Source organism: Martes martes (genome assembly GCF_963455335.1).
Source record: "Martes martes genome assembly, chromosome: 1".
Taxonomy (NCBI): Eukaryota; Metazoa; Chordata; class Mammalia; order Carnivora; family Mustelidae; genus Martes; species Martes martes.
The window spans coordinates 212,864,147-212,890,313 of NC_137888.1; the positions used below are offsets into that span (position 1 = coordinate 212,864,147).

General features: G+C 59.1%; 3 protein-coding genes across 4 annotated transcripts; 2 read left to right on the forward strand and 1 right to left on the reverse strand.

Moving 5' to 3' along the window:
* Positions 1–565: 565 nt before the first annotated feature.
* On the forward strand, positions 566–8,794 carry DENND1C (DENN domain containing 1C). The gene is made up of 23 exons (XM_080815718.1): positions 566–683; positions 1,797–1,861; positions 1,943–1,986; positions 2,100–2,149; positions 2,276–2,395; positions 2,477–2,546; positions 2,732–2,806; positions 2,900–2,965; positions 3,055–3,108; positions 3,224–3,334; positions 4,060–4,160; positions 4,264–4,309; positions 4,437–4,538; positions 4,627–4,752; positions 5,152–5,256; positions 6,028–6,118; positions 6,205–6,245; positions 6,474–6,545; positions 7,160–7,204; positions 7,273–7,380; positions 7,580–7,644; positions 7,801–8,008; positions 8,108–8,794. The coding sequence occupies exons 1-23, from the start codon at positions 667–669 to the stop codon at positions 8,720–8,722; spliced, it is 2,397 nt and encodes a 798-aa protein (XP_080671844.1). The 5' UTR covers positions 566–666; the 3' UTR covers positions 8,723–8,794.
* On the reverse strand, positions 8,780–11,338 carry CRB3 (crumbs cell polarity complex component 3). 2 transcript variants are annotated; one of them, XM_080815734.1, is made up of 5 exons: positions 11,225–11,338; positions 10,826–11,002; positions 10,018–10,091; positions 9,652–9,795; positions 8,780–9,303 (listed from the first exon to the last, which is right to left on the reverse strand). In XM_080815734.1, the coding sequence occupies exons 2-5, from the start codon at positions 10,905–10,907 to the stop codon at positions 9,232–9,234; spliced, it is 372 nt and encodes a 123-aa protein (XP_080671860.1). In that variant the 5' UTR covers positions 10,908–11,002; positions 11,225–11,338; the 3' UTR covers positions 8,780–9,231. The 2 variants fall into 2 exon arrangements, with proteins under 2 accessions (XP_080671860.1, XP_080671861.1); XM_080815735.1 differs by lacking the exon at positions 11,225–11,338 and having other exon boundaries at positions 10,826–11,097.
* A 2,476-nt stretch (positions 11,339–13,814) lies between these two features.
* Positions 13,815–25,170, forward strand: SLC25A23 (solute carrier family 25 member 23). Its single transcript, XM_080813540.1, has 11 exons — positions 13,815–14,067; positions 15,215–15,341; positions 15,926–16,013; positions 16,316–16,427; positions 17,470–17,628; positions 17,716–17,868; positions 18,038–18,145; positions 19,110–19,277; positions 22,079–22,229; positions 23,232–23,412; positions 23,605–25,170. The coding sequence occupies exons 1-11, from the start codon at positions 13,912–13,914 to the stop codon at positions 23,930–23,932; spliced, it is 1,731 nt and encodes a 576-aa protein (XP_080669666.1). The 5' UTR covers positions 13,815–13,911; the 3' UTR covers positions 23,933–25,170.
* Positions 25,171–26,167: the final 997 nt, after the last annotated feature.

Consider the following 26,167-nt stretch of genomic DNA (forward strand, 5'->3'; position numbering starts at 1 on the left):
GTTCTATCTGTATCGGCGCTCTATGCGCTTCTGTCTCTTGTCCAGATCCGTATCTCCATTGTCCTGTCTGTACCCACAGCTGTGGTCTGTAGTCTTTGTCTGTCACCTCTGCATCTGTCACATGGCTGGGCAAGGACTTCTCCGTGCTGTGCACTTCTCCCTCTGCACTCCTGGATTTGTGTCCCTTAGGACACTCTGTCTGCTGGACGTCTATCTCCCTGGCTCCCCTGTGTCCACTCTCCAGCCTGGCTCCCTCTGGTGGTCCTACAAGGAATGGCCGGTGCTGATGGGCCAAAGGAAGGAAGAGTTGAGGAAAGAGGAAGCATTTCAGGCAAATTGTGAATCTTTGGCTGCCGCAGAGAGAGGAAGGCTTGGGTGTGATGTCAGGGACCAGAGGTGCCTTGGCCTGGCAGAGCAGTGCTGGGGGTATAGCCTCTGAGTCCGCCACCCATGCCCACCCTACCCTCAGAAGGCTAGGAGGCAGGATGCCTGGGTCTCTCACAGTGGGTGGGGGCGGGGGCCTCCCTCCGGGACGTCACCCCGTCAAACTTCCTCTCCCGGCCGCACAGGAAGTTGAGCGGGCTCAGGGCCCAGCCCTGCGCAAGCACAGGCCCCCAGGACCCCTGGGGCAAGGGCCCCGCTGCCGGAGGTGGCCCTGCAGGGACCATGGGATCCAAAGCAGAGTAAGAGCTGCGCCCTTCCCCACTCTCTGGACCACGATTCCCAGAGCGGGCCTGGGCTGGGGCCAAGAGGAGCTGAGCTGGGGCAGGCCCGGGAGGGGCTGTGAGCCACAGCGGCAGGTGGCTGGGACTGGGGCAGGTCTCTCAGTGGGCCTGCAGTGTGAACTTGACTCTCAGGCACTCTCAGGCCACTCTCAGCCCCTCTTCCCTCCCTCTCTCTCTCTTTCGCCTTCCGGCTCGGCTCGCATGACTAAGTCTGTAACTCTGAGCAGGCACCTCTTGGTGTATCAGAGAGATGGGGAACATGGCTTCAGGGGGCCGGCAGGGGACAGAGAGGTGAGAGAAGATGGTGTGGGGCCTCGTGCCCAGGTGCTTGTGTGGGATCGCGTGGGCAGGAGGGTGAAGAGCTCGGGGTGTCCGTGACGGGGTGTCAGAGGCTGTGTGTGTCTGCAGCCAGACCCCATCCGTCCACTGTCTCTCTTCAGGTCTCGCTGTTGCTCCCCCAGAGCCCAAGTCCCAGCATCCTCTGTGGGGTGGGCAGAGTGGGGGGGGGCAAGGGAGCACGGCAGAGAGGGCACGGCTCATAGCCCAGGGCTTGTGGCCCTCCTTGCTCTGATGAGAAGTCTGGGGTCAGCCCCTGGGGCACCATGAAGTCTCCCACTCTGAGAAACACGGGCAAGCCCTCTTGCTCTCGAAACGACCCCGGGCAGGCACACACACACTGACTCGGCCACACTCACAGCCACACAAGAAATTGTGCATGTTATTTGTCCTTGCACTGGCTAGATCACACACACTTGCACTCCCACCTGACACCTACTGGACAGCCAGGCAGACACAGGGTAGAAACACACACACACACACACACACACACACAGTCACACTCTCATTCTGCTCCACACTTCTCAGTCATGCACACACAATCAACACTACTGTTCACACAGCAGCACACGACCTGTACACACCGCCACAAATCACTGAGGGCACACACACACAGTTGCACCTGTCACGCGCACACACACACGTGGCGTTGCAAACACACGTACGCACGACCGCACACACAGAGGCAAGCCCCTGGACTCACTGAGCCCATGTCCCACGTGTCCTGTCCCACAGAGGGGACCCACCTGCTGTGTTCGATTGGTTCTTTGAAGCAGCCTGTCCTGCCTCCCTGCAGGAGGGTGAGTTGGGGGCCTCAGGTGGGAGTGGGGACCTGGAGGATGGGCCTGGGGCCCTGAACTTAGAAGCCTGCTCTCCCGCAGATCCCCCCATCCTGCGGCAGTTCCCCCCGGACTTCAGGGACCAGGTATGCAGGCTGGCTCTTTGCTCCCCTTGGACCCGGGCCAGTCCACCCAAGGCAGAAGACTGTCTTGGCCAGGGGTGGGCTGTCAAGTGGCATGTGCTTCTCTCCACCCCCAGGAGGCTATGCAGATGGTGCCTAAATTCTGCTTCCCTTTTGATGTGGAAAGGTACGGATAGAAGCGGACACCCAGGGACCCAGGAACTCAGACTGGTGGACACAGCACTGGCTGGGGGAGGGGGGCAGATCAGGGAGCCGGGACCCCCAGGTCTCTGAGAGCCCCTCCCACCTGCAGGGAACCCCCGAGTCTAGCTGTGCAGCATTTCACCTTCGCCCTCACCGACCTGAGTGGTACCCGCCGATATGGTTTCTGCCACCTACGGGCTGGTGCCCACAGTTGCCTCTGCATCCTCAGGTGTGGGGTATGGGCTCTGGGGTGGGGGTGGGAAGGGCCCTGGCCTAGGGGTAGTTCATTGAACCTGTCTTCTCCCTATAGTCACCTGCCTTGGTTTGAGGTGTTCTACAAGCTGCTGAACACAGTGGGCGATCTCCTGGCCCAGGACCAAGTGAGACCAGCCCCCCCTTCTTAATCCTGTGCGAGTCCCAGCCCTACCCTCCCAAGCCCCCGGCCAGTCTCAGAAACCCCAGGCCTGACCTGAGACCCTCGGCTCCTCCCAGACCACTCAGCCCCAGTCAAGGTCCTCAGAATCCCCAACCCACGTCCTGGCTCAGACACCCCGCTCCCACCCAGGTCTCTGAGGTTGAGGAACTTCTCCTAAACCTGCTGCAGCAGCCCCTGCCTGGGACTCAGGCGTCAGTCCAGCTGGTGAGTAGTCCCCAGCCTCTGGGGGACCCCCTTGGGTGGATGGGGAAGCTGCACCCCAGCCCTGAGGACCACACAGCCACACCTCTCTCCCAGGGCCGCGGAGTGACTGTCTCCAGTGCGCAAAGCATCCCGCCCCCTGCCCCCGGGAACAGCGGGCCGGTAAGCAGAACCGGGGACCCTGTTAGGTTGGGCACCCAGGTGAGGCCGACCCCTGACTGATCGGTGTCCCGCCCATCGCCCCCCACCAGCTTTCCTGCTTCGTAGCCCCCGACTCCGGCCGCCTGCCATCCATTCCTGAGAACGTGAGTTCGGTCCTGGGGGCGGGGAGTCCGGGGGGCGGGGAGTCCCGATACCCACCCAGAGGGGGCGGTCGGATCCCGCGGTCCCCTGCGCCCAGCGCTCCTCTCCGATCCTCAGAGGAACCTAACGGAGCTGGTGGTGGCCGTGACCGACGAGAACATCGTGGGGCTGTTCGCCGCGCTCCTGGCGGAGAGAAGGGTCCTACTCATCGCCAGCAAGCTGAGCACCGTGAGGCGGGGCCAGCCGGGCCGCGGGTGGGGCCCAGGCCGGGCTTGGTCCCTGGGGGGCGGGACGGCGGGGCGGATTCCTGGTTCTAATTCCACAGCGTGAGAGTCGAGGCAAAGTCCTGGCTCTGCCCGTTTGAAAATCAGGGTTGGTCTGGATCCTGGCTCCGCCCTTCTGGGGGGAATCAGAGTGGGCGGCGCTGTAGTGCCCCCTCTTTGGGAGAGCTTAGTCCAGACCCCACCCACTAGGGGCCGAAACAAGGCTGGCTCCGCCCCGCTGGGGGGGGGTGCACCCAGGGAGCGCTAAATTGTAGTTTCGTCCCTAAGAGGAGGACGGAGGTCGCGGATGCAGGACAAGCGCGAGCTCCATCCCTAGGGCCCGAGGGAGGCTGAACTCTAGCTCCGCCTCTTAGGGGTGGAGTTACTGGGCTGTTCTACCACTGAGGGGAGAGATCCCGAGGGTTGTACATTAGCTCCGCCCCCCTAAAGGGAGCGACTGGGACCCGCTGAGTAGTGGCTCCACCAGCTCCAAACACTCCTAAAGGGATTTGAATTTTCACCTCTTACCCAGTAGTGCGTGGGGAAGGGGCGAGGAGGGGGAGATAGGGACAGAAGCCTGGGGACGTGGGAAATGGAGCCAGGAGAGCCACCATCCCAAAGAGGGTCCCTGGAGCTTGGGGAGGGGGGTATGTCCAGTCCTTGACTCCACGGCCCCCTACGTATCCACAGCTGACATCGTGCGTCCACGCGTCCTGCGCCCTCCTGTACCCCATGCACTGGGAGCACGTGCTGATCCCCACGCTGCCGCCGCACCTGCTAGACTACTGCTGGTGAGGGGCGGAGACTGGGAGCGGCGGGGCTTGGGGAAGAGCCCAGGGGTACCGGAGACTGTGGGGCGGCGTTTGCATGACCTGGCCCCTCGGTTGTCTGCAGTGCGCCCATGCCCTACCTCATCGGAGTGCACTCCAGTCTCGCCGAGGTGAGTGGGGGCGGACCCGGACCGCAGCGGCGGACGGGATTCCCCTCCCCCTGCATTCCCAAAGAACCTCCCGGGCCAGAGATCCTCGGGCTCTGAGCGGCCGTCCCCACCCCACCCCCCAACGCAGAGAGTGCGGGAGAAATCTCTGGAGGAGGTCGTGGTCATGAACGTGGACTCCAATACCTTGGAGACGCCCTTCGACGACGTGCAAGCGTTGCCCCCGGACGTGGTCAGTGTCACCCCCTTCTATGCTCCTGCCCCGTCGCGGAGGCCGAGGCCCCACACCCGCCCGCTCACAGCCTCCCAATGTCCCGCAGGTGTCCCTGCTGAGGCTGCGGCTAAGGAAGGTTGCGCTGGCGCCGGGGGAAGGGGTCTCCCGTCTTTTCCTCAAAACGCAAGCCCTGCTCTTCGGGGGCTACCGCGATGCGCTCATCTGCAGCCCGGTGAGCAGCGGAGAGGCTAAGGGAGAGGCCTGTTGGGTCCTTGAAGGAATAATAATAATAATAATAATAATACCTAGCCTTTATGTAGTGCTAACTCTGAGCCTCTGTGTGTTCATCTGTCAAATGGGATTAATCCCACGAGTACCCGCACAAAAGGGTCATGGGAGTCAGTGAATGGGCATGTGCAAAATATTTGGATAGTGCCTAGCACATCGTTAGCACTCGATAAATGCTGGGTTTTACTGTCACTATATCTCATTTAATGCTCACAACCGTATGATGAGATAGATACCATTCTGGTCCCATTTTAAGCTTGCTGCATAGACATGCGATAGAACGAGGGAGACAGCTGGGGTCCAGGAGAGCCACGGAAGCTCAGATCGCGGGTATTTCTTCTAGGGCCAGCCTGTGACCTTCAGCGAAGAAGCCTTCTTGGCCCAGAAGCCCGGGGCGCCCCTGCAGGCCTTCCATCGACGGGCTGTGCACCTGCAGCTGTTCAAACAGGTGCGCCAGAACCCTGAGGGCGGCGCCGGGGGGAGGGGCGAGAGCGGAAAATCCTGGGTCCCTGGGGGGCGAGCTGGAGCTAGAGGGACGGACGCCTGAGTATTATAGGGGAGACTAGAGGCGGTCCGGCGGCGTCCCACCCTTCAGGGTCCCCGAGTCGGGGAGGCATGACAGAACTACCATTTCCCTAAAGTTGGGAGCCCCTGACTCCTGGGGATAAGATCTACTCCCAGGTTCCTGGGGAGATCGAGGTGGGATTAAATCCCTGGGTCCCTAAGGATAGAGCATCCGGGGCGGGAGTGGGACTCCGGGGTTGTATGGTACGTGCGGGACTCTGAAAGGGGCGGGTCGCGAGTGCGCACTCCCCTTGCTGGGGAGGAGCCGGGCGGGGACTCCGGGGTTGCAGGGACGTGGGGGAGAAGGGGAGCCGGATTCCTGGGTTCTTAGGAGGTGGACTGGACTCTAGGGTCCACCTGTGTTGGGATGGGTTCTTGGGTTCCTGAAGATGAGGTCGACTTCTTCCAGGATCACTGAAAGGAGGGGGGCCGGTCAGCAGTGTCAGAGTCCGACTTCCGGGTCCCTGTGAGGGGCGGGGTCTGGTCCCTGACGGATTCAGACGGGGGGGCGGGGAGAGGGTTGGGCTCCAGACTCCGGAGTCCGAGGGGGTGAGTCCCTGGAGGGGCCAGGGATGGCCTCTGCGTGGGTAGAATCCTGAGTCCCCGAACTCGGATGCGTTGGGGGCAGCCCCAACTGACCTTTGCCCTCCCCCAGTTCATTGAAGGCCGACTGGAGAAGCTGAACACGGGAGAGGGCTTCTCAGATCTCTTTGAGCAGGAGATCACCTGCAGCGAGGGCTCCTCAGGTGAGCCCTGGGCCTAGCCCGGAGCCCCCGCCCCACCAGCCCCCCAGCCACGGCGCACCAGCCATGACCACTTCTCCTCATTGCAGGCGCCCTCCGCTCCTACCAGCTCTGGGCAGACAACCTAAAGGTAGTAACACCGAACACATGTTTAGCGTTTATTTTGGGCTAACTTAGCTCCGTAACAGTCCCCAGGGAGGGTCATCGTTATACTCCTTTATAGACAGAAGTGAAGATACTGAGACTCGCCAAGGGAGAGGGCCTTGTCCAGCATCACACCACCGCTGGGGTGGGGAGGTGGAGTCATGGGTCACCCCAGGGTACCGAGTCTCTCTCCCTTGCTGTTCTCTCTCCCCAGAAAGGTGGTGGTGCCCTCCTGCATTCTGTCAAGGCCAAGACCCAACCAGCTGTCAAAAACATGTACCGCTCGGTGAGGCTACAGTAGACAGACCACTTACCGGGGTGACAAAGACAAGGGGACAAGGCACATGTCAACCCCGCATGGGGGCAGGACATTTTAACCCCCGATTTAAAGTGCAAACATTTTGATCAGAACCGAACCAGCAGTTAAGCCATTAACAAGTTTCCCTGCTTTTATTCTCCATTTGCCTACTTTTGTCAGGATCGTTTCTTCCCTATTTGAAATTGACAACCCAGCTTCATTGGTGAACATCTTCTGTCCGCAGACGCTACGGTCGCAGTCTCTGCCCTTAGGTTTCCTTGTCTCCCAAGCCCCGAAGTGTCCTGTGGCCAATGTCTACAGCTCCAAATTGTCCCTTAGGTTTTATTCACTTGCCTGGTTTTTAATGCCGGTACATTTTTACCATGTTCCATTTTTGCCACTCCCCATTTCATTCAGTGGTTATGTCCCCTGGGAACACTTGGGTTGACTTCTTAGGTGGTGCATGGAGAATTGTGACTGTCTGTGAGGCACAAATGTGAACAGATGGCAAGGCAGTTGTCCTACGGGTTGGAGAGCTGAGTTCTCAAAATGCTCGGGGTCAAATCACCGAGGAGGTTAATTCTCTTTTGGCTCCTCCGCAGGCCAAGAGCGGCTTGAAGGGTGTGCAGAGCCTTCTGATGTACAAGGTAAGGCCAGTAGCCAATGGCTGGGGCAGTGGAAGAAGGGGCTCCTGGCTCACCCACCCTCTTCCTAGGATGGGGACTCTGGCCTGCAAAGGGGGGGTTCCCTGAGAGCCCTGTCCCTCACCAGCCGCTCAGATCGTCTGCAGCAGCGCCTGCCTATCACCCAGCACTTTGGAAAGGTACCTGTGCCCCCCCACCCCACCCCTCACCACAAAGGCTCACACCTGGAATTACCACCTAGTCCTCCTCCCATTCTGTCTCCACCCAGACTTCTCACTCACCTACCCCAATATCCGGAGCCCACTTAACACTCACCCTCCTCCAGAAACCTGATTCTGTAGTTCCTGAGGCCCCGCCCTCCAAATCTGTCCTTTGCAGAACCGGCCCCTGCGCCCTAGCAGGAGAAGGGGGTTGGAGAGCCCTTCTGAGTCCCTGGAGGAGGGGTAAGGCTCAAAGGCCGGGAGTGGGGAGGGGGCAAAGTTGGAAGTGGGAGGCCAGGACCAATGGGGAGGATGGTGCCTAAACTCAAGAACCTGCAGAGGAGTTCGGTCAGGACTGGGGTCTTGGGCAGACATCTGAGGCTGCCCATCCTTACCCAGGGCACCTGCTCTGAGCCCTGAGGATGCCCAGGACCCATGGGCAGAGGAGGCTCTGGACAGCAGTTTCCTGGGGTCCGGAGAAGAGCTGGATTTGCTGAGTGAGATTCTGGACAGTCTAAGCACGGGAGCCAGCAGGACAGGGAGCCTGCGGCCCAGCCAGAGCTTGGACTGCTGCCACAGAAGGGACCCAGACAGCTGCTTCAGCTTGGTGAGAGCCCCCCAGTCCGCGCCCTCCAGTCCATCTTTCTTCCCAGTCCCTCCAGCTTCTGAAGGCCGGTAACTTGCCCATCTCCCCGCCCCTACCCAGCCGGACATCCCAGGAACATCAAGATGGCAACGAGAGGAGGAGAAGCCACCAGAGCCTCAGCCCCTGTCCCTACCTGCTGCCCTGCCAGCCCTGTCAACCCTCCGGCCTCCGGATGCCATGACCTCCTCAAAGGACCCCACTTCCCAGCCGCCCTTGGAGGCCAGCCAAGAAATCATCTTTTCATCCCAGTCCTCACCGGCTTCTGCGGATCCAAGCAGCCAAGGAGATCCTGAGCCCCATCTTCTAATCCTACATCTCTCCCCTTCCCCCGAGGCGGCCACAGATCCCAGAGCCCAGGAGAGCCCCTGCGCCCAGCTCTCCACAGCACCCACCCACTCCAGCCCTCTGGAAAGTCCCCAACTTCTGGTCCCCACAAAGCCCAACTCGGATATTACCTGGACATCCCAACCCCTTGATTCTTCCTCAGATCCTGGTTCCCCAGAGAACCCCAGATCCCAGCCCTCTGAGGTCCCGCAGGCAGAGCACGCTCACCTCCAGCTCCCAGAGGGGCCAGGAGCCCTCAGATCCCCTGCTGCACCTGCCAACAACTGGCAGGAACCCCAGGCTTGGAGCCGGCCCAGAGTCGCTGAGCTTAAAAAGTGTTTTGAAGGTTAAGAATCAGGGATCTGGAAGAGACCCCAGTCCTTCAATAAAGCCACAAGAACCCAAAGCTGGTTTTCCTGGTGAGTTTATCTGGGGGCTCTTTCTCTGCTCAGAAATGTACCCCATCCACTTCCTTCCTCCTGGGGCAGCCTCCAGCTGGTTCTTACGTGTAGCTGAAAGCCCCTCCCTTCCAGGAAGCCCTCCTAGCCCTAGGATCCTTGCAACCTTACGATTCATCTCTCAACAGCCTATGAGCCCTGAGTTTGTTCCCTCCATCTGGGCTAACTCCTGCCCCCATCAGCTCAAAGAGAAAAAGGTTTTACTATATCTCACTACCAAATGTATGTATGTGTGTATGTATATAAAATGTGAGCAGTACACTCTCCCTTGCCCTCAGGGACAGAGTCTTTAAAGCACCTTCTTCCCTGCTATTCTTAAGCACTGGGTAGGTCTGATTGCCCAGAGAGGGCTCTGCCTTCCCCCAAGGTCACACAGCAAGGAAGACGGATAGAAAAGGAGACCTAGATGGGCAGGCAGCCCCGCACTGTCTCCTTGGAGTCCTGGGGAGCCCGGGCCTCGGCTGCATGGTTGAACTGAAAGGAAAGGAGAGGATTTGTCGGGCCCGCGTGGCAGCAGGACAGAAGGCCGAGCGAAGACGATGCAGCAAGCGCGGAGGCGGGCCCCCAGCCCCGGCATCCCCAACTGCAGGCAGAGTCAAGCAGAGGTGGCATGCTTCACCGAGCCCGCCAGGCAGGTGCCCCATGGCCCCCCAAGTCCTCCTGAACCATCAGAGGCTGTTGTCTTGGTGGCAGCTGCTGTGTGTGAGCGAGCACCGGGCGGTCCTGGCCAGTGGTGGTGGCTGCAGCGGGCCCCAGCATTCAGATGAGCCGCTCCTCGGGCGGCAGCTTGAGGTTGGGGGGCGGCGGCACGCGGGCACCCACCTGCTCCTCGCTGCTGGGCCGGTAGGTGCCCTCTGTCTGCCGCTTTTCACGCAGTTTTCGCACCAGCAACACGAGCCCCACGGCCAGAAGCAGGGCAGCCAGGAGGGAGAAGACCACAATGATGGCAGTGATGGCCGCCTGAGACTGCAAAAGAGGGGACAGGTTGCCCACTCGAGCCAGGAGACTGTCCACCCTCATCTGAGACGCATCCAGGGCTCCTAATGTCCCACCACCGCCGCCCACCCCAGGCCTGGGATTCCCCCTCCCAAGCACCTGCCACCTCTGGGAGTCTGGGCCCCTTCACCTGCTACACGTGGGATGCCTGAGTAACTTCCCTGCTGCCCTCCTCCTAAAACCCCAACTCACCGGGGCCCCATCGGAGCCAGAGCCTGGCTCAGCAGGTGTAACGGTGCCGTTCTCATTTATAGGGGGATCCAGCGCTGTAGGGAGGGGGTAGGTAAAAAGTACAAATTAATCCTTATCTATCTTTCCCATCTTGGCACCTTCCTTGGGCATCCCTCGGTGAGAGCTCTGCCTTTCTGAGTCTTCTGTTCTGATAGAGACTGTGGGAGCCCTGCATGCAGGGGCTGGCCCAGTCCTTTCTGCCCCTCTACCCCAAACCAGCAAAGCCCAGCAGTGAGCAATCAGCCTACAGGAGTCTGCTGTTTGTGCTGAGTTGGGGTCTGCTATAACAGATGATGTCTGGAAGCCAGACCCTGCCCTCCCCCCCACCACCTCTCCAGCTGTCCCTGGGCCCTTAAGGATCTGGGTGGATCCTACGTTTCCCTGGAGTGTCTGACTCACACCTCCCCCCGGGGCTCCCGAAACTGAAATACAAGCACTGAACGGCTGGGTCCACACCTATGGCCAGTCTGGTCAACCTGGGATCAGAGGCCCACACAGGCCTCCTCCCGGCTTCCAGTCCGCCCAAAACACTTCAACCACACTGAGACTCAGGCACACAGGCTCCTCTCCCCAGGCCCCAGTACTGCCTTCCTCGGGAACTCGGGAATTTCTACACCAACTCCAATCGTCCAAAGAAGCCCCTACCCTGATCGACCCTGTAGACTCCTCTCAAGGTATCCCATGACCGCTCCCCGGTTCTTGACCTCTCCAGGCCCCAGGTAACCCGCGCTTCCAAGCCCCGCCCCGCGCGCCCTCCACCGGTACCTACTTTGCCCCCGGGCCCGGCCCCAGCGGGCCGGCAGCAGCGGTAGGCCAAGCGCCAGAAGCAGCCCCAGGCCGGGGCTCGCCATGGGCCGGGCGACAGGCTGGTGGCACCGGGGACCGGGCTTCTCGCGCGCGCTGCTTCTACCGCATCTCAGGCCGGGGGGTACCTGCGACCCGGCACCTGGGGCGGGAGAAAGAGAAAGGCATGGGGGAGGGGGCTAGACCCGGGCGCAGGCCCAGGGGAGGGATGACCCGCCCAGGGCACCCCAGAGTCCCGCCCCGCCCCCGCCGCCAGAGGTCAGAGATTAAAGATTAACTCGGGGCGGCGCGTTCCCGGGCTGGGGAAAGGAAAGGGGAAGGGGGGAAGGGGTGGCAGGCCGAGCCGTGCGTCCTACCACCCTACCTGGCCCAGGCGTCCTCGACCTTGCTCAGGTTCCCGGTCCGGGTCCCTGGCTCGAACCCTCGGTGCGTCCGTCGGTAACTCGCACTCCTCCAGCCCCGCCCGCTCACGTGACCCGGAAAGTTTAGTCACTCACCTGGGAGGGGAGCGCACTTCCGGCTTGTGCACCTGAGCCTAAGCGAGAGGGCGGAGCCAAACGGGGGTGGGACCGCGCCAGGAACGCACCTGTAACGGGAACCCTATTCTATAACACCGAAGAGTAAAAAGGGGCGAAAGCGCACAGGGGTAAGAGAGACCTCCCACCGACATTGCTGACGCATCTGTAGGATCGCACAAGGGTGGAGATAAACCCGGCGTGGAGACACGGGTGCATGGGGCATGCCTGCCTGTCTGCGGCGGATCCGAATGGGTGGCCCCTAACAAAAACACACCTGTGCGGTACTCACCTGCCTGGGAGCCAACCTGCATAGAGGACTTGTGCGTGGATATGGAAGAAGAACACCTATGGGAGACATCTGCATTGAATCGCCTCTATTTAGCATATAGCTGAGTACAAGCACACCTGCGCGGAAAACAGCTGTATAGAACACACCTGCATTATAAGAAACACCTGATGGGGCACTCTGGTGTAGGATACCTTTGTTTTCCAAACGCATCTGCGTGGCTCGCACATGAAATGGACACTTGTTTGAGAAGTCCTGTGCGGAAACGTAATGGAAAGATCCGTAGGAGACACACCAACATTTTAGAACATCTTATAGGACCCAGGTATATGGAAACATACCCATACGGGTGTACAATTAACTGCAACATACCTATGTGGGGGGGGGAACAGGCGGAGATGAGCTGTATAATGCATTCCTGGGTGGATTTCTTTTGAGAAACGTACCTGTGAGATGAAGGATATAGCCTCGTATAAAGAACATCTGCAGGGAATTTAGATTAAATGAAAAAAAAAAAAAAAAGAACTGAGAACGTCTGCATGAGGCACATTCATATTGCAGCCCATGGGAGCTTTGCGGGGGTGGGGGGGGGGCAGCAGGACAGAGGCTCACGTGTGTGGAGGCCTACCTCTCAGGGACGTGTCTGTGAGAACACGCCTGTTTGGGGGCATTTCTCTGGGGAAACATCTGTATTCCCCATGTTGTGGGCGGCTGCAAGGACCACCTATGAGGAAACCATCTGTGAGGGGACCTCTGTGAGGCCACTCGGACCTTTGGCCATCAGCCCCTCTCTAAGAGGCCGTTTGTCTGGGACTCACAGGTGTGTCTGAGCACACCTGTCTGGGCAAAAGTAAGCTTGCCCTCATGGCTGTGCTTTTCGATAAAGGACGGTGATAGTGACACCTCCACCCCCTGGGAACTCTAGGGTGAAGAACAATGGTTCAAGGGAAGTGAATCACTTTTAGAGTACAGCGCGATGGGTCTGGTTAACTCCAGGTCTGTTTAAATCCCCGCTTTGCCGCTCACTGGGCATGCGGTCTGGGTAGAGCAGTTTAACCTTCGGTTTCCTCTTCTGTGAAGTGGGAAAGCCAGTCCCACCCACCTTACAAGGTTTGGGCGAGGATGACGCGAGGCGTGAGTAAAAGGCCTGGACTGCGCAACGCCGTGAATCAATGTTAGTTATTATTATTTTTCGCCAAGTGGTCTGGCCTCCCTTCCTCCTAATGGTGACTCGAGAAACTGCGCCCGAAAGTAGTGGGAGGGACTTTCGGCAGGTGCAGCGAGCGCGGCAGGCTGGTGCCCCGCCTCCAGCGCTCGGCTTCCCGGTCCTCATCCGCACTCGCGCCTGGGACACTGAGATGCCTGGGACACTGAGATCCCCAGGTTGGTCTGGAGAGAGCAGTCAGCACGGCGACCGAATCCGGCCGCGGCCTCTTTAAGACTGCCCAGCCCGCCTGAAGCTGCGGGGGCCGGAGGCAGCAGGGGATCGACGCGGAAGCCCCGCCCACGTGGGGTGGGCGGGCGCAGCTCGGGCAGCTCTGGCCAATAGAAAACCGACTCTGCAGCCGCGCCGCATGTTGATCCTGCGTTTCCCAGCCTGAGTGCGACCGAAAAGGAAGGCTCGCGGGCGGGATGTTTCAGGGCGCAAGCAGCGCTTTTTGATTTTCTGTTTCTGTGGCCGAGTGGGGAATGTGAAAAGAGCGCGCGGGAGGATGGAGGGCTGGGTGGCGTAGGGTTGGTTCTTGAGTATGTCTGGGGAAAAAGAGAACCTTGCTGCCTAAAGAGGAATAGTAGGGGAGGGAGGTCAAATGGACACGGATTACGACACCAAATCTGATATCTCTCGACTACGCCCCCTTGGACAGAGGGTAAACTGAGGCACGCAAGGCGGAACTCTGAGAGCAGAATTGAGACCACTGATCTCTCTAGCCCCTCTCCCCAGAATGAACGCTGGTGCTTCCCGCGCACTACCAGAGCATCACCCGGCATTCCGCCCCACACCCGCGGCTCCGCCTCCGGCCCCCTCCTCCCGAGCGGATCGGGGGAGGAGACGCAAGTTCTGGCTCGGGCGGCAACGGCTAGCAGTCGCCGCCTCCTGCAAGTGCCGGAGCCCGGCGGGCGGCGCGGAGGCTGCGGTGGCCGTGGCCGCGGAGCCGGCCCTGCGGGGCCCCGGGGGGGAGGGGGAGCCGCGAAGCCCCCGCCGAGGCCGCCACCGCCGGGCCTCCCCTCCCCCCCCGGGCGGGCGCCATGCGGGGGGGCCCGAGCGATGCGGAGCGGCGGCAGCGCTGGGGTCGCCTCTTCGAGGAGCTGGATAGTAACAAGGATGGCCGCGTGGACGTGCGCGAGTTGCGCCAGGGACTGGCCCGGCTGGGCGGGGGCGACCCGGACCGCGACACCCAACAGGTACCCCCGCCGGGACCCCAGCCTGGCGCGCGGCGCTCCGGCCCCGCCGGCGCCGGTAACCCGAGCCCCTGAATGGAGCGCTGCAGCGGCCGGCGACTGCCTGTGGCTGCGCTCCAGTGCGGGTGCCCAGCCGGGGCATCTCTCTCTCCCTCCCCCTGCCCTGCGTGTCCGGGCCTAACGGACTCGCCCAAGACAGAACCACGGAGGCCCCAGGCCTGCAGTTCAGCTGCCAACACCCGGTCCCCACCCCCTTCGCCGGTGCCTCGAGGGTGGGGGATGTCTTGCCCGCGAAAGGAGCGGGTCCGCTCTCCTGCCCACTGCCCGGGACACACCCTCCTCTGAACTCCTTGCCCATCCAAGACATACCCTGCTCCCCGCCTCAGGAGACACACCCTTTCCCATCCTCCCTCCGCTCCTCTGGGCACCCACTGCCCTCCCAGCCCGCTGCCCCAGCCTCTCTGTGTTTACATTTCCCAGGCGGCCCTTTCCCCGGCCTGGTAGCCCCAAGCTACCCCAGCCCAGAGCCCAATCCCGTCCGAGGCCACCCTCAGCAGGGGATGTAGCAAAGCAGGAACCCTCCCCTAGGCCTGTGCAGGTCTCCTTTACACCTCTAGCCCCAGATGCCACAGGAGTGTCTCTGCAGCCCGCTGAGACCTCCAGGACAACCTCCCACTTTCCAGGTGGGAAACCAGAGGCCCGGTGGGTGCTTAGCTTGGAACTCTCATTGCCCCCACGTTGCCCGGAGCTGTCTCTAACAGGAGCTCCTGAAACTGCCATATGGATGGGGTTTTGGTTTTTTTTTGTTGTTGTTTTGTTTTTTTTAAGAGGCAGCTGGGAGGACAGGCTTTCAGAGACAAGAGCCCAAGGCTACCTACCACTTCCCAGTTCTGTAACCTTGAAAAAGTTACTCGACCTTGGAGAGCCTCAGTTTGCTTGTCAGGAAAACTGGACAACTGCTTTCCACCTCGCAGACCTGCTGTGGCCTTGGGCATTTTGCTGAGAAGTGAGCGGGCAGAGGGAAGGGGGACTTCCCCTGCTCCTGTCCTTTAGGTGCTGGCGGCCCTGAGTTCCTGGACCCTAAGCTTGCCATGCCCCCTGCAGATGGGGAGCGGCCTCCTGGAGCTCCTTGTCCCTTCCCCCCTGCCAGGGCATCTCCCCCGAGGGTGACGCTGACCCAGGTGGTGGGCTGGACCTGGAGGAGTTTTCCCGCTACCTACAGGAGCGGGAACAGCGTCTGCTGCTTCTCTTCCACAGTCTGGACCGGAATCAGGATGGTAAGGCCCAGGGAGAGGCTGCGGGGGCCCTGGAGACACCAATGGGGTTAGAACTGGCAGCGCTAGGAGGAGGGGGGAGGGCCACTTCTCCCTGATGACTCACAGGCTATTTTGGGAGCTCTCCTCACCCCCCAGCTAGGTGGTTGGGCCCGTAGGCCCATCCCACCTACTTTTCCCTTCTGGGATGCGACCCCTATTATTACCCTGAAGTTTCTAAGGGACAGAGATGCCCCACATTGCTTCTGGATTCCCTATGAGGCATAGACACTCCCCCATAGCCTCTTCTGGGTCCCTAATATTGCCTCTCAATCCCCTATGGCATCAAGATCCCCATGATTATCCCTGGATTCATTTTTTCATGCATTCACGGAACAGAGAAACCCCCCCCCCCAACATTGCCCAGTCCCACCTCTCTGATGCCACTGGGTCAGTGACACACCCCCACACCCACCACCAACCCAGCTGCAAATCTCATCCTGGGTTCCTGGATCCCCTGGTCTTCCTAGCCCATCCCAGTTCTGAGCTGTACGGCACCTGGGCTCTGGGGTCCCCCCACACACACCCTTTTCTGGCCCCCTCCCCAGGTCATATTGATGTGTCTGAGATCCAGCAGAGTTTCCGGGCCCTAGGCATTTCCATCTCGCTGGAGCAAGCCGAGAAAATTCTGCACAGGTGAATAGGTGGGGGTCCCAAATCCCAGGTAACTCGGGTCCCCGGGACCCTTTGGCCACCTTGAGTCTCTAGGCGCCAGGCCCAATCCCAGGGCAGGTGGAGCTGAGAGGAGGGCTCGGGAGTCAGGCAAATCCTGGGCCGGGATGCTTCACTTCTCGGAGCCTCAGTTTTCCCCTTTGTAAAATGGTGCGCTCTCAGCACACAGGACGTCAGTCTCCCGCAGACCAACCGAACCTCATTCCAGCACCCGCCGCGCCCAGCCCCAGCACTGATTCTGTCCCCACCTTGCCCTATACCCCCAGCATGGACCGTGACGGCACGATGACCATCGACTGGCAGGAATGGCGCGACCACTTCCTGTTGCATTCGCTGGAGAATGTGGAGGATGTGGTCTATTTCTGGAAGCATTCTACGGTGAGGTGGGGGCTGCTTTCCTAGCGTGGGGGCTGGGCCCTGCTCTGGTTTCCCCTGGGCATGGAGGGGGCTGGCTCAGGAGTCTTGAGAAGGAAGAGCCACTGGCAACAGCCAAGGGAGGAGACTCTAGTCCTCTTTTCCTCTGACTGGGGCTCAGGGCCCTGAGGACCCACTGTGGGAGGTCTGCGATCTGGCTGGAACCCTTCAGACCTGACTTTGGAGTGCCAGGGGCAGGCTTGGGAGGTGGGAGCACAGGGAAGGAAGAGCTCACCAGATGGGGCACCCAGCCTCCAGCCTCTGCCCACAGCTCCCCTTCTGCAGGCTTCTTTTTGCCTTGGTAAATGGTCTGCTGCTGAAGGGACTCATTAGAAATCCTCCTTCTTTGGAAGACACTGGCAGTTGGGGGAGAAGGTGCTCTAAATCCCCCGCTCCTGGGTGGGAATTTCTGAATGATGCTTCTAGTGGGATCTGATGGCATCCGGAAGGGAATCCACCTGTGGGATCTGCCGAGATCCTCCTGGGACATCCAGACATTCCCACCCTGGGGATCCGTGACTTGGTTGGGAGGTCTATAGGTAGATTCTAGGGGAGGGATGATCCCTGGGGGCAGCTTCCCTGTGGGATCTGCGGAGGTCCTGGGAGGGATCCACTGGCCTCCTTATATGGCAGGTCCCTGGTAGGATCTTGTATGACCCTGGAGGGATCTTCTGGAATCCTTCTGCAGGAGATCCTTGGGTACGATCCTTCAAAGGGATCTGATCGGCTCTGGAAGGGATCTTTATATGGTAGATGCTTAAGTAGGCTTCTTTGGGATTGGGCAGAGGTGCCCAGGAGGGATACTGGGATCCTACATGGGAGTCAGGTTGGATGTTTTGCCGGGACCTGGTGGAGTCCAAGAGGGATCTCCTGGGCTCTCCGAGTGAGACTGATGGGTGGATGCTCTGGGTGTCCTGGGATTCATGAGGGAGACACTCTCGTGTAGGGCTGAAGCCCATCTCCCTGCCCCTATGATGGTGTGACACCCCAGGCCCTGCGTCCTCAGGTCTTGGACATTGGTGAGTGCCTGACTGTCCCTGATGAGTTTTCAGAGCAGGAGAAGCTGACTGGCATGTGGTGGAAGCAGCTGGTGGCGGGTGCGGTGGCAGGGGCTGTGTCGCGGACAGGCACGGCCCCTTTGGATCGCCTCAAGGTCTTCATGCAGGTGAGGGGCCCTGGAAAGATCCACCCCCTCTCCCAGGCCTGGGCCCCGGAAGGGGACCCCCAAAGCCACCTTATCTTCCCCGTGCAGGTCCACGCCTCCAAGACCAACAAGTTAAACATCCTGGGGGGCCTCAAAAGCATGATCCAAGAGGGGGGCGTGCGTTCCCTGTGGCGTGGCAATGGGATTAACGTGCTCAAGATTGCACCTGAGTCAGCGATCAAGTTTATGGCCTATGAACAGGTGGGGGCAGGTGTGGGAGATGTGAGCTGGCTGTGAGGGCTGGTAGGATTGGCTTGGGGGCGCCTGGGGGGTTGTCTGCAGAACCCTAGGAGTGGGCATCTGCTCCCCTGGGTGGTGTCCCCAGCAGGGGGACTTGAGGTCCGTCCACCTCTGTGTCTCCCACTCTCAGATCAAGCGGGCCATTCGGGGGCAGCAGGAGACACTGCACGTGCAGGAGCGCTTTGTGGCTGGCTCCCTGGCTGGTGCCACGGCCCAAACCATCATTTATCCCATGGAGGTGAGAAGGTGGGGACTCTGGCCAAGGCCACATTGCAGGGTGGGGGGCTTGCGATGACCACGTCACTCCATGCTGTGATAGGCATTGGGATTGTAACTTTGCCTCTCCCTGACTTGGACTGTGGCTCCTTAGAGAAATGCTGTCTCATGTGTTGTCTGTGTGGGCATTGCAATTTGCGACGTGACTTCTGGGGACAGCGGTACTGATCCTAACGATTTAGGCAGCAACTGTGGGGGCCGGCTGCTTACAGACATGCCTCTTCTAAGGATATGGATCTCCAGGCTGTTTGTTTCCAGGGGAATCATTTCAGGTTTCAGGTTGTGCAGTGTGTCGGGATTCTGATGGAAAACTCAAATCACATAGATGAAGTCTGAGGTAAGCAGTTCAGGGCCGCTATGGTGGCTTCCAAGTGTTAGAGACCGAGGTTCCTGCCGTCTATCTTGTTCTAGCACTTCAGAATATAGCGCCCACCTCATGGACCAAAATGGCTGCGTGTGCTCCAGTCATCACATCCCTATTCCAGTCAATAAGGAAGAATAGACGAAGGAAGGAACACCTCCCTGCCTTTAAAGATACTTTCTGAGAGTCACACATACCTGTTCTCCTGCTGTTTCATTGGCCAAGACTTAGTCACCTGGTCATATATCTAGGGAAAATGAGAAATGTAGTCTTTATTTTGAGGGGCTGTGTCCTTGCTGAAAATTACAGTTTCTATCATTAAGGGGGGGGGAAGGGAACAAGATATTGAGAGACATTGGTGGCCACCATATGCAACTCTGAGAGATGTAACCATTTCTAGGTATAGAGACTTGGGGATAGCAGAAGATTCTCGAGAAAGTGGTGTGTTAAATTCAGTTGCTGTCAGGGTAGAGCCTCCTGGGAGCAGCTGTTCCGAGGCATCTTCACTCCTGGGCGTGGTGTTTCTGGAAGCACTTTGCCCAAGGATAACCGGGGTCCTCCCCAGGTGCTGAAGACGCGGCTGACTTTGCGCCGGACGGGCCAGTACAAGGGGCTGCTGGACTGTGCGAGGCAGATCCTGGAGCGGGAGGGGCCCCGCGCCCTGTACCGAGGCTACCTGCCCAACGTGCTCGGCATCATCCCCTACGCTGGCATCGACCTGGCCGTCTATGAGGTCTGTGGGCGGCCCACGCCTCCCTCCTTCTCTCTCCCCTCTGGGATTTGCCCACAGGACACCCCTTTCCCCTAGGGCTGACTCAGTGAATGGCCACAGCTGGGGTGGAGAAGCGCCACGGGCCTTGGGATTCTGGGGAACCCCTTCGGCTGTCGGACTCCCCGACTTTTCACCTTTACCGTTGTGTGAATTCTTCCTACTTCCGTGGGCAGTTCAGCCTTGCTGGGCCTCGGGCCCCAGCAAGATCAGGGCCTACCATAGCTCACAGAATCGTGGGAGAAAGTGAACGTGAGCTTCAGAAATGCCTGTCTCCCCAGAGCACGTACTGGACCCAGCCGATGTCTTCTTCAGGGACTGCCCCTTTCATAGAAACCACACTCCATGGCCACCATCTCCGATCAAGAGAGGCGGGAGTGGGGGCTGGGACTGGGGTGGGGGGGGCATGATGTCTCTTCCACGGGTCTTGACTTTTCTCTTCTCCTGGTGGGATCACCAGGTTCTTCCAAGTAGCACAGCCCCACATGTCCCCAGGCATCCCCCAAAGTCTCTGTGTCCAGGAGAGAGCCAGCTTCACAGACCAGGGGCCAGTGCAGTCACCAAGGGCCCCATCCTCAGAGGGCCTGGCTCTTGGTTTGATGCCCTGCTGTTGTGATCTTGAAATCCCTAATCGTCTTTGGATGAGGGACCCTACACATTTTTATTTCACGCTGGGCCTCGCCTCCAACACTGCACACCTGCCATCCGTCCCTGACTTGCCCAGCTCCCAGCACCCGGGCAGCCCCACAAGACAAGGCCTCCACTCGTTCATTCACTCGCTCACTCAGCAACGATTTACTGAGCATCCCAAGGCCCTGGGAAGCGTTACATAAAAACGCAGTCCTCACTTTCCTGGGGCACCCACTCCAATGAGCAAGGAATTCAGTCCCCGGGCCAACGAGTAGTTTCAGATCCTGCTAAGTTCTCAGAAGAGGATAAAACAGGATGTGTAATTGAAAGTAACAGTGGGCAGGAGGGCGTCGAGGCAGGCCTCTGAGAGGCAGTGAGTGAGGGTGTGTGAACCAGGCAGAGGGAGCCGGGAGTGCAGGAATCAAGAGTCAGCAGGAGGTTGGTGATGTGGCTGGTTTTTCCTGGGTGCAAGATGCAGCCACTGGGGGGCTGTGCACAGAAATTAGACATAACTTTGTTTGATCCATGCTTCACCCAAAAAGGGAGCTGGGAAGTCTAAGTGGTTTGAGACACCCTGTGCCCTCTTGGAGTTTCAAAATCTATGTTAGTCCCTTAAAGGCTCCCAGAAGTCTGCAGAAAAGTGATTTCACTGGGTTTTTTTGTTGCTGTTGTTTTTGTTTTCGGGGGGATTTGTTGCGCTTTTGTTTTTTGGCCCCGTGTTGGCCATACCTATGCATTCATTAGAACTTCTTTTCAGCAATTCTTAAACACTCGCTCAACACCTCTTTGGCAAATCCTGCTCCAAAGAAGGCTATTAAAATCGCAAAGGCAGTAATGGCAAATGATTGCCTCCTAGGCACCCACTCCTTGCCCGGCCCGGACTTCACTGATCTATCCCAGCCCTGAGTCCCTCTCCACACACTTCCGGGCAGCGGTTACCAAGGGGTTAGAAGTGACATAGGACGTGAAACCTCAGAGCCATCCCAGCCCCAGAGCAAGAAAGAAGGTCCTCCCCGAGAGGCTTCATAAGGGGCTGGCTGCCGGAAAAACCAAACACCCCACTCCCGGCTTGGTGTTAGGACTCCGTCGTATCTTTTGCGGGGATGCAGTCGTGGAACCCTTAAGGGCGTGTTATCAAGCAAGTTAACATGTGGGCAGGTGGAGATCAATCCTGCTCCCAGTGGGGGGCGCGCGCGTGCGCGCTCTGGAGGCAGCGGAGAACACGCCCCACCAGGGACGCAAGGAGGGGGGGAGCGGGGGCATTGATACACCAAGACAGTTGTCCCATCCTTGCTGCTGGGGACAGGGGGGTGCTCATTGCCCAGCACGTTCTGCCCATTCCTGGGTGCTCAGAGCAGCGTCACCTGGGTCCGGCAGGAGTCCTCGGGCAGAACTGTGGCTGCCAGCAGTTGGGAGTCCGCCGGGAGTGGAATGGGATGCAGATGGCGCGTCCACGCTGGGGAGCATGTTAGCTTCCTACGGCTGCCGTCATGAATGGCCACAACCTTAGGGGTTTAAAATAGCACACGTTCACTATCACATAGTGCTGAAAGCCAGAGGTCCGAGATGGGGCTCACCGGGCTATGATGAAGATGTTGGCAGGGTTGCCTTTCTTCCGGAGGCTGCGGGGCAGACGCTGTTGCCTCGTCTATCCCCTTCTCTAGCAGCTGCCCATTTTCCTTGGCCGGTGGGCCCGTCGTCCATCTTCAGAGCCAACTCCCCAGTGTCTTCCCACCTGTCCCCCACCTCTGCTTCTACTACCCCCTCTCCTCTCTTATAAGGAGGCTTGTGATGACATTGGACCTACCTGGATATTCTAGGATTGTGCCCCATCTCAAGGTCCTTAACTTAATCGCATCTGCAAAGTCCTTTTTGCTACGTGAGGTACCATATTCCAGCTTCCAGGGACAAGGGCATGGACAGTGGGGGGTGGAGGGCGTCATCACACATACCATAGAAGGTCGAGGTGGGGCCCGAGTGACAGGACACAGGTACCGTGTCGTGGGGCGCTCAGCATGTCCCGGCCATCGGGGGAGGCAGAGGCCAGTGAGCAGGGCCTCCAAAGCCAGGATCGTGCGTGGTGTTACCCAATTCCAATCCAACCCACACTCTACTCCCTTCTTCGCCCCCACCAGACCCTGAAGAACCGGTGGCTCCAGCAGTATAGCCACGACTCGGCCGACCCGGGCATCCTCGTGCTCCTGGCCTGTGGCACCATCTCCAGCACCTGTGGCCAGATAGCCAGCTACCCCCTGGCCCTGGTCCGGACCCGCATGCAGGCCCAAGGTGAGGCCTGGGCGGGAGGCTGGGGCAGGGAAGAGCATCACCTCTCGGGCCCCACCTCCCCATCCCCAGCTCCTCCTCCTGGCTAGGGAGGGTCCCCAGCGGGCATCCTCCTGGATTTGGATGCCCTTCACTAAAGTCCCTACCTTTCTCTGGGCCTCAGTGTACCCATCAGTTGACACTGGATCAGGAGCCCTTTCCCTGCTCTGAGCGAGGAGAACAGATGAGCGAGTACTGGGAGAGAGCCCTTAGCAAGCTTAGCTGGGAGGGCTGCTAACGAGCTGCGAGCTCCGTTGGCAAGGCTGGGTTACACCGATGGAAGGGGAGGGAGGATCCGGGTAAGAAGGGGCGGGACCAGGCTGGCTATGGGTTTATTGTTTTCCTCTGTAGGTTTCTTTTATGGGTTCGTCCCCCCCACACACACACACACTCCTGAATCTGTTTCTGGAGTTTCCTTGGGAATTTTAGCATTTGTGTTCCGGGATTTTCTCCGGGGCTGTCTTAGTGCATAAACCTGGGTTCTCGTCCTCCAAGAGCTCACAGGCTGGAGAGGAAGCAAGGTGCTGAATAAATCATTCCATGATTCAGTATGGATTTAGGGTTGAATGAAGGAGAAGAGGAAGAGCCAGACTTAGACTGGGGTACCAAGGAGGGCCCCCCAAAGAGCTTGATTTGGCATGAAGGTTGGAAGGAAGAGGAGGGGGAGCTGGGAGGAGAGGCGGGGAAACGAGTTCCAGGCAGAGGAAACGTCTGTCCCCTCTCCCACCACACACATACACGCACCTTCTCTGTTTCTCATTGTCCCCAAACTTGGGCCCTCAGAAGCGGGGTGAAAAGGTGAGCAGCCATTTCCAGAGCCAGGAGAACCCCTGACTCTGAGTACGTCCTGCTGTTGAGCTAATCCTCCTCCCTCGTGCTGCAATGGCCACAGGCCCAGCCCTGGGGAGTAGGAGGGGGAAGTGAGAGGGGCCGCTTGGCCTCACCTGGCCTCCCCACCCCCCCCAGCCTCCATCGAGGGTGCCCCCCAGCTCTCCATGCTGGGTCTGCTCCGTCACATCCTGTCCCAGGAGGGCGTGTGGGGCCTCTACCGGGGCATTGCCCCCAACTTCATGAAGGTTATCCCGGCTGTGAGCATCTCCTATGTGGTCTACGAGAACATGAAGCAGGCCCTGGGGGTCACGTCCAGGTGAGGGACCCAGAGCCTGACCCACCCCAGATCCCTCACCTCAATCATGACATCCCCCACACCCCAGGCACTGGAGACTGATGGCCCAGCCAGTGGATCCCAGGGCTCCCCACACTAAGTCACAGGATCCCCCACTTTATCCACTGGGTCCTGCACCCCTGTATCGCAGCTACTGACCCCCCCCACACACAGGGTCCTGGACCTCCATGACTTAACCATGGGATCCCCCACAACCCGACTAATGGACCCTGACAGCCCAACTACAGAAGCGCACATCACCATACCCAAACAGCCAGCCCCGAGCCCCCGCGGGCCCCAGATCCAGCACTGGGTCCTAGATCCCCAAACCCACTGGCGGATCCCAGATCCCCATGCTTCCAGCCCTGGATCTCCAAGCTCGGCCACTGGATTCTGGATATCAAGAAGCCTCAGCCTCCGGATCCTGACAATGCAATGCCTAGATCCCGGGGCCCCAGCCACTGGATCCCAGATCCCCTCACCCCAACTACTGGATTCCTGAATTCCTTTACCTTGACACTGAGTCCCGGATCCCTCTGCTTGACTACTGGATTCCCTACATTTCAACCACTACACCCTCAACCCCCAACCACCGGATCTCGGATTCCCAAGCCCTGACCAGCTGGATCCTGGCTCCTAAATCCACAATGTGAGCCCAACGGCTGAGCGAGTGGGTCCTGGTGACTGCGACTGTTGGACCCCCAAACCCCTTCACCACAGGCACTGGATGCTGAAACCTCACCCATAGGAGGTAGACACCCCCCCTTCCAAGCACTGGATCCCAGCCCCTTAACCCCTGGATTCTGACCGGAATCCTCCCAGGCACTGGATCCTGAATGCTCAGACTCCAAGTCTGGATAGATCCCAATAAGCCAATGACAGCTTCCTGGATCCCCCGTGCCCCTGTCCCAGACACACCCCAGAGCCTAGGGTCCCATGCCACAAAGCCCAGGGTCTAAGGGGCCTGTTGGAAGCCTAGGTCCTGGCCTCCTGCTTCCAGAAAACCCATGGCACTTGTCCAAAGACCTGACATGACTAGAAGCCAGCCGAAGGGGAAGGAGATGCCCCCTCCCATGCCCTAGGCAGAGGCTGGACACGCCTGCCACCCTCCCAGCATGGCTGTACCTCTGGTCCCTGTGGCAAAACTGCCCCCCACCCCTCACAATGCACTGCGGTGTCTTCCATTCCCTCCCCACCTTTAGGCTGACGATAACCTCCCGTCGCTCTCTCTTGGGGGCTGTCAAGGGGGCAATCTGAGGCCGGGGACACAATACGGGGACTCCCCAAACACATCCCAGCACTGCCAGCCTCTACCCGGGCTTCAGGGTTGGGAGCTGGGAGCAAGTCTACACAGACTAGCCTTCCAGGGAGCCAAGCACCCAGTTATGCAAAACAAACAAGCCAAATCCCCCAAACTCACTCCAGGTCTATTTTTCTACCAGAGAGGAGCAGACATTCCTCCCCCTCAGATAACTCAAGCCCCCCGCACCCCCCCAGGACCCTGTACATTCTGCACTTTATAGTTGGGTTCTGAGCTTAGCATAATTGGGGGACCCCTCCTGTCCCTCCTCCCAAGTCCTTGGGGAACCCCAGGAAAGGACTACAAAAGAGCAACTGGGTTGTTGGGGGGGGGCTGGAGGACCCCCCCCCTTGTAGCTTCCACCCCACCCCCCCACCTACACCGTGTCCCACCTCCCTGCCTGCGTGTGTTATTTCAAAGGAAAAGAACAAAGGAATACACTTTCTAAGCTCTTTCCTTGTGGTTTTTCCTGAAAGGGGGTGGGTCAACGTGGGACCACCTCAAACTACCCCCAGGGAAGGGACATGGGCCAGCCTCTGTCGCACACAGCTCCAGGAGAACGGGAAGTGATTTCCTCAGTGTCCGTAGCTGTGAATGGGGGTGGGGCAGGGAAAAGCCCACATTCATGCGCCCTTTTTATGTTTCCCAGGGCCGCTGTAACAAATTACCACAAACTGGGGGCTTAAAATGACACAGTTTTTAGATTGACACGTTTTTTTTTTACTGTGGTAAACCGGACAGCACGTAAAATACGCCGTCTTAACCATCTCTAAGCGGCACGAAGCACAATCACATTGTCTTGGAACCACCCCCGCCCTCCGTCTCCAGAACTTTCCATCTCCCCAAACGGAGACTCTGTCCCCACGAAGCATGGACTCCCCACCCCCTGTCCCAGCCCTGGCTCCCACCCTCTCCTCTCTGTGTGGACGGGACTCCTCTGGGCCCTCCTGGGAGTGGGGTCCTGCGGGATGGATCCTTCTGGGTCTGGCTCCTCTCAGTGGGCCCAGTGTCCCCCGGGGGTCCCTCCATGTCGTGGCAGGTATCAGGATGTTCTCCCTTTTTAAGGCTGAATAATATTCCAGGGTGTGGATGGACCATATTCTGTTTATTCATTTACCCATGGACAGACACTTGGCTTGCTTCCACCTTTGGCTATGGTGAATAAAAAACAACAGGAATTTTTGTCTGCCAGTTCCGAAGGCCAGAAGTCTGAAATCAAAGTGTCGATGGGGCTATGGTCCCTCTGAAGATTCTACGGGAGGATCTTTTCTGCCTCTTCCAGCTTCTGGTAGTCACCGGCACTCGGCAATCCTCAGCCTGTAGACCCAATCGGTCTGATTTCTGCCTGCCTTCAAATGACCAAACTTTCTCCTTTTACCATCCTGTTTGTGTTTTAAGCTGTTACATTTGGGGTAATTTGTTACGCAGCAACAGCTA

Excerpts from the sequence above, each read along its gene's own strand:
- DENND1C (XM_080815718.1), top strand. Across the intron at positions 1,987-2,099 it reads CCCCGGACTTCAGGGACCAG|GAGGCTATGCAGATGGTGCC; the intron begins GTATGCAGGCTG and ends CTCCACCCCCAG. Across the intron at positions 8,009-8,107 it reads CAGACAGCTGCTTCAGCTTG|CCGGACATCCCAGGAACATC; the intron begins GTGAGAGCCCCC and ends GCCCCTACCCAG.
- CRB3 (XM_080815734.1), bottom strand. The coding sequence starts at position 10,907 with ATGGCGAGCCCCGGCCTGGGGCTGCTTCTGGCGCTTGGCCTACCGCTG. Across the intron at positions 10,092-10,825 it reads GGGCCGGGCCCGGGGGCAAA|CGCTGGATCCCCCTATAAAT; the intron begins GTAGGTACCGGT and ends CCCTCCCTACAG. Across the intron at positions 9,796-10,017 it reads CTGGCTCCGATGGGGCCCCG|TCTCAGGCGGCCATCACTGC; the intron begins GTGAGTTGGGGT and ends CCTCTTTTGCAG.
- SLC25A23 (XM_080813540.1), top strand. The coding sequence starts at position 13,912 with ATGCGGGGGGGCCCGAGCGATGCGGAGCGGCGGCAGCGCTGGGGTCGC. Across the intron at positions 19,278-22,078 it reads TCGACCTGGCCGTCTATGAG|ACCCTGAAGAACCGGTGGCT; the intron begins GTCTGTGGGCGG and ends CGCCCCCACCAG. Across the intron at positions 23,413-23,604 it reads GCCCTGGGGGTCACGTCCAG|GGTCCTGGACCTCCATGACT; the intron begins GTGAGGGACCCA and ends CCCCACACACAG.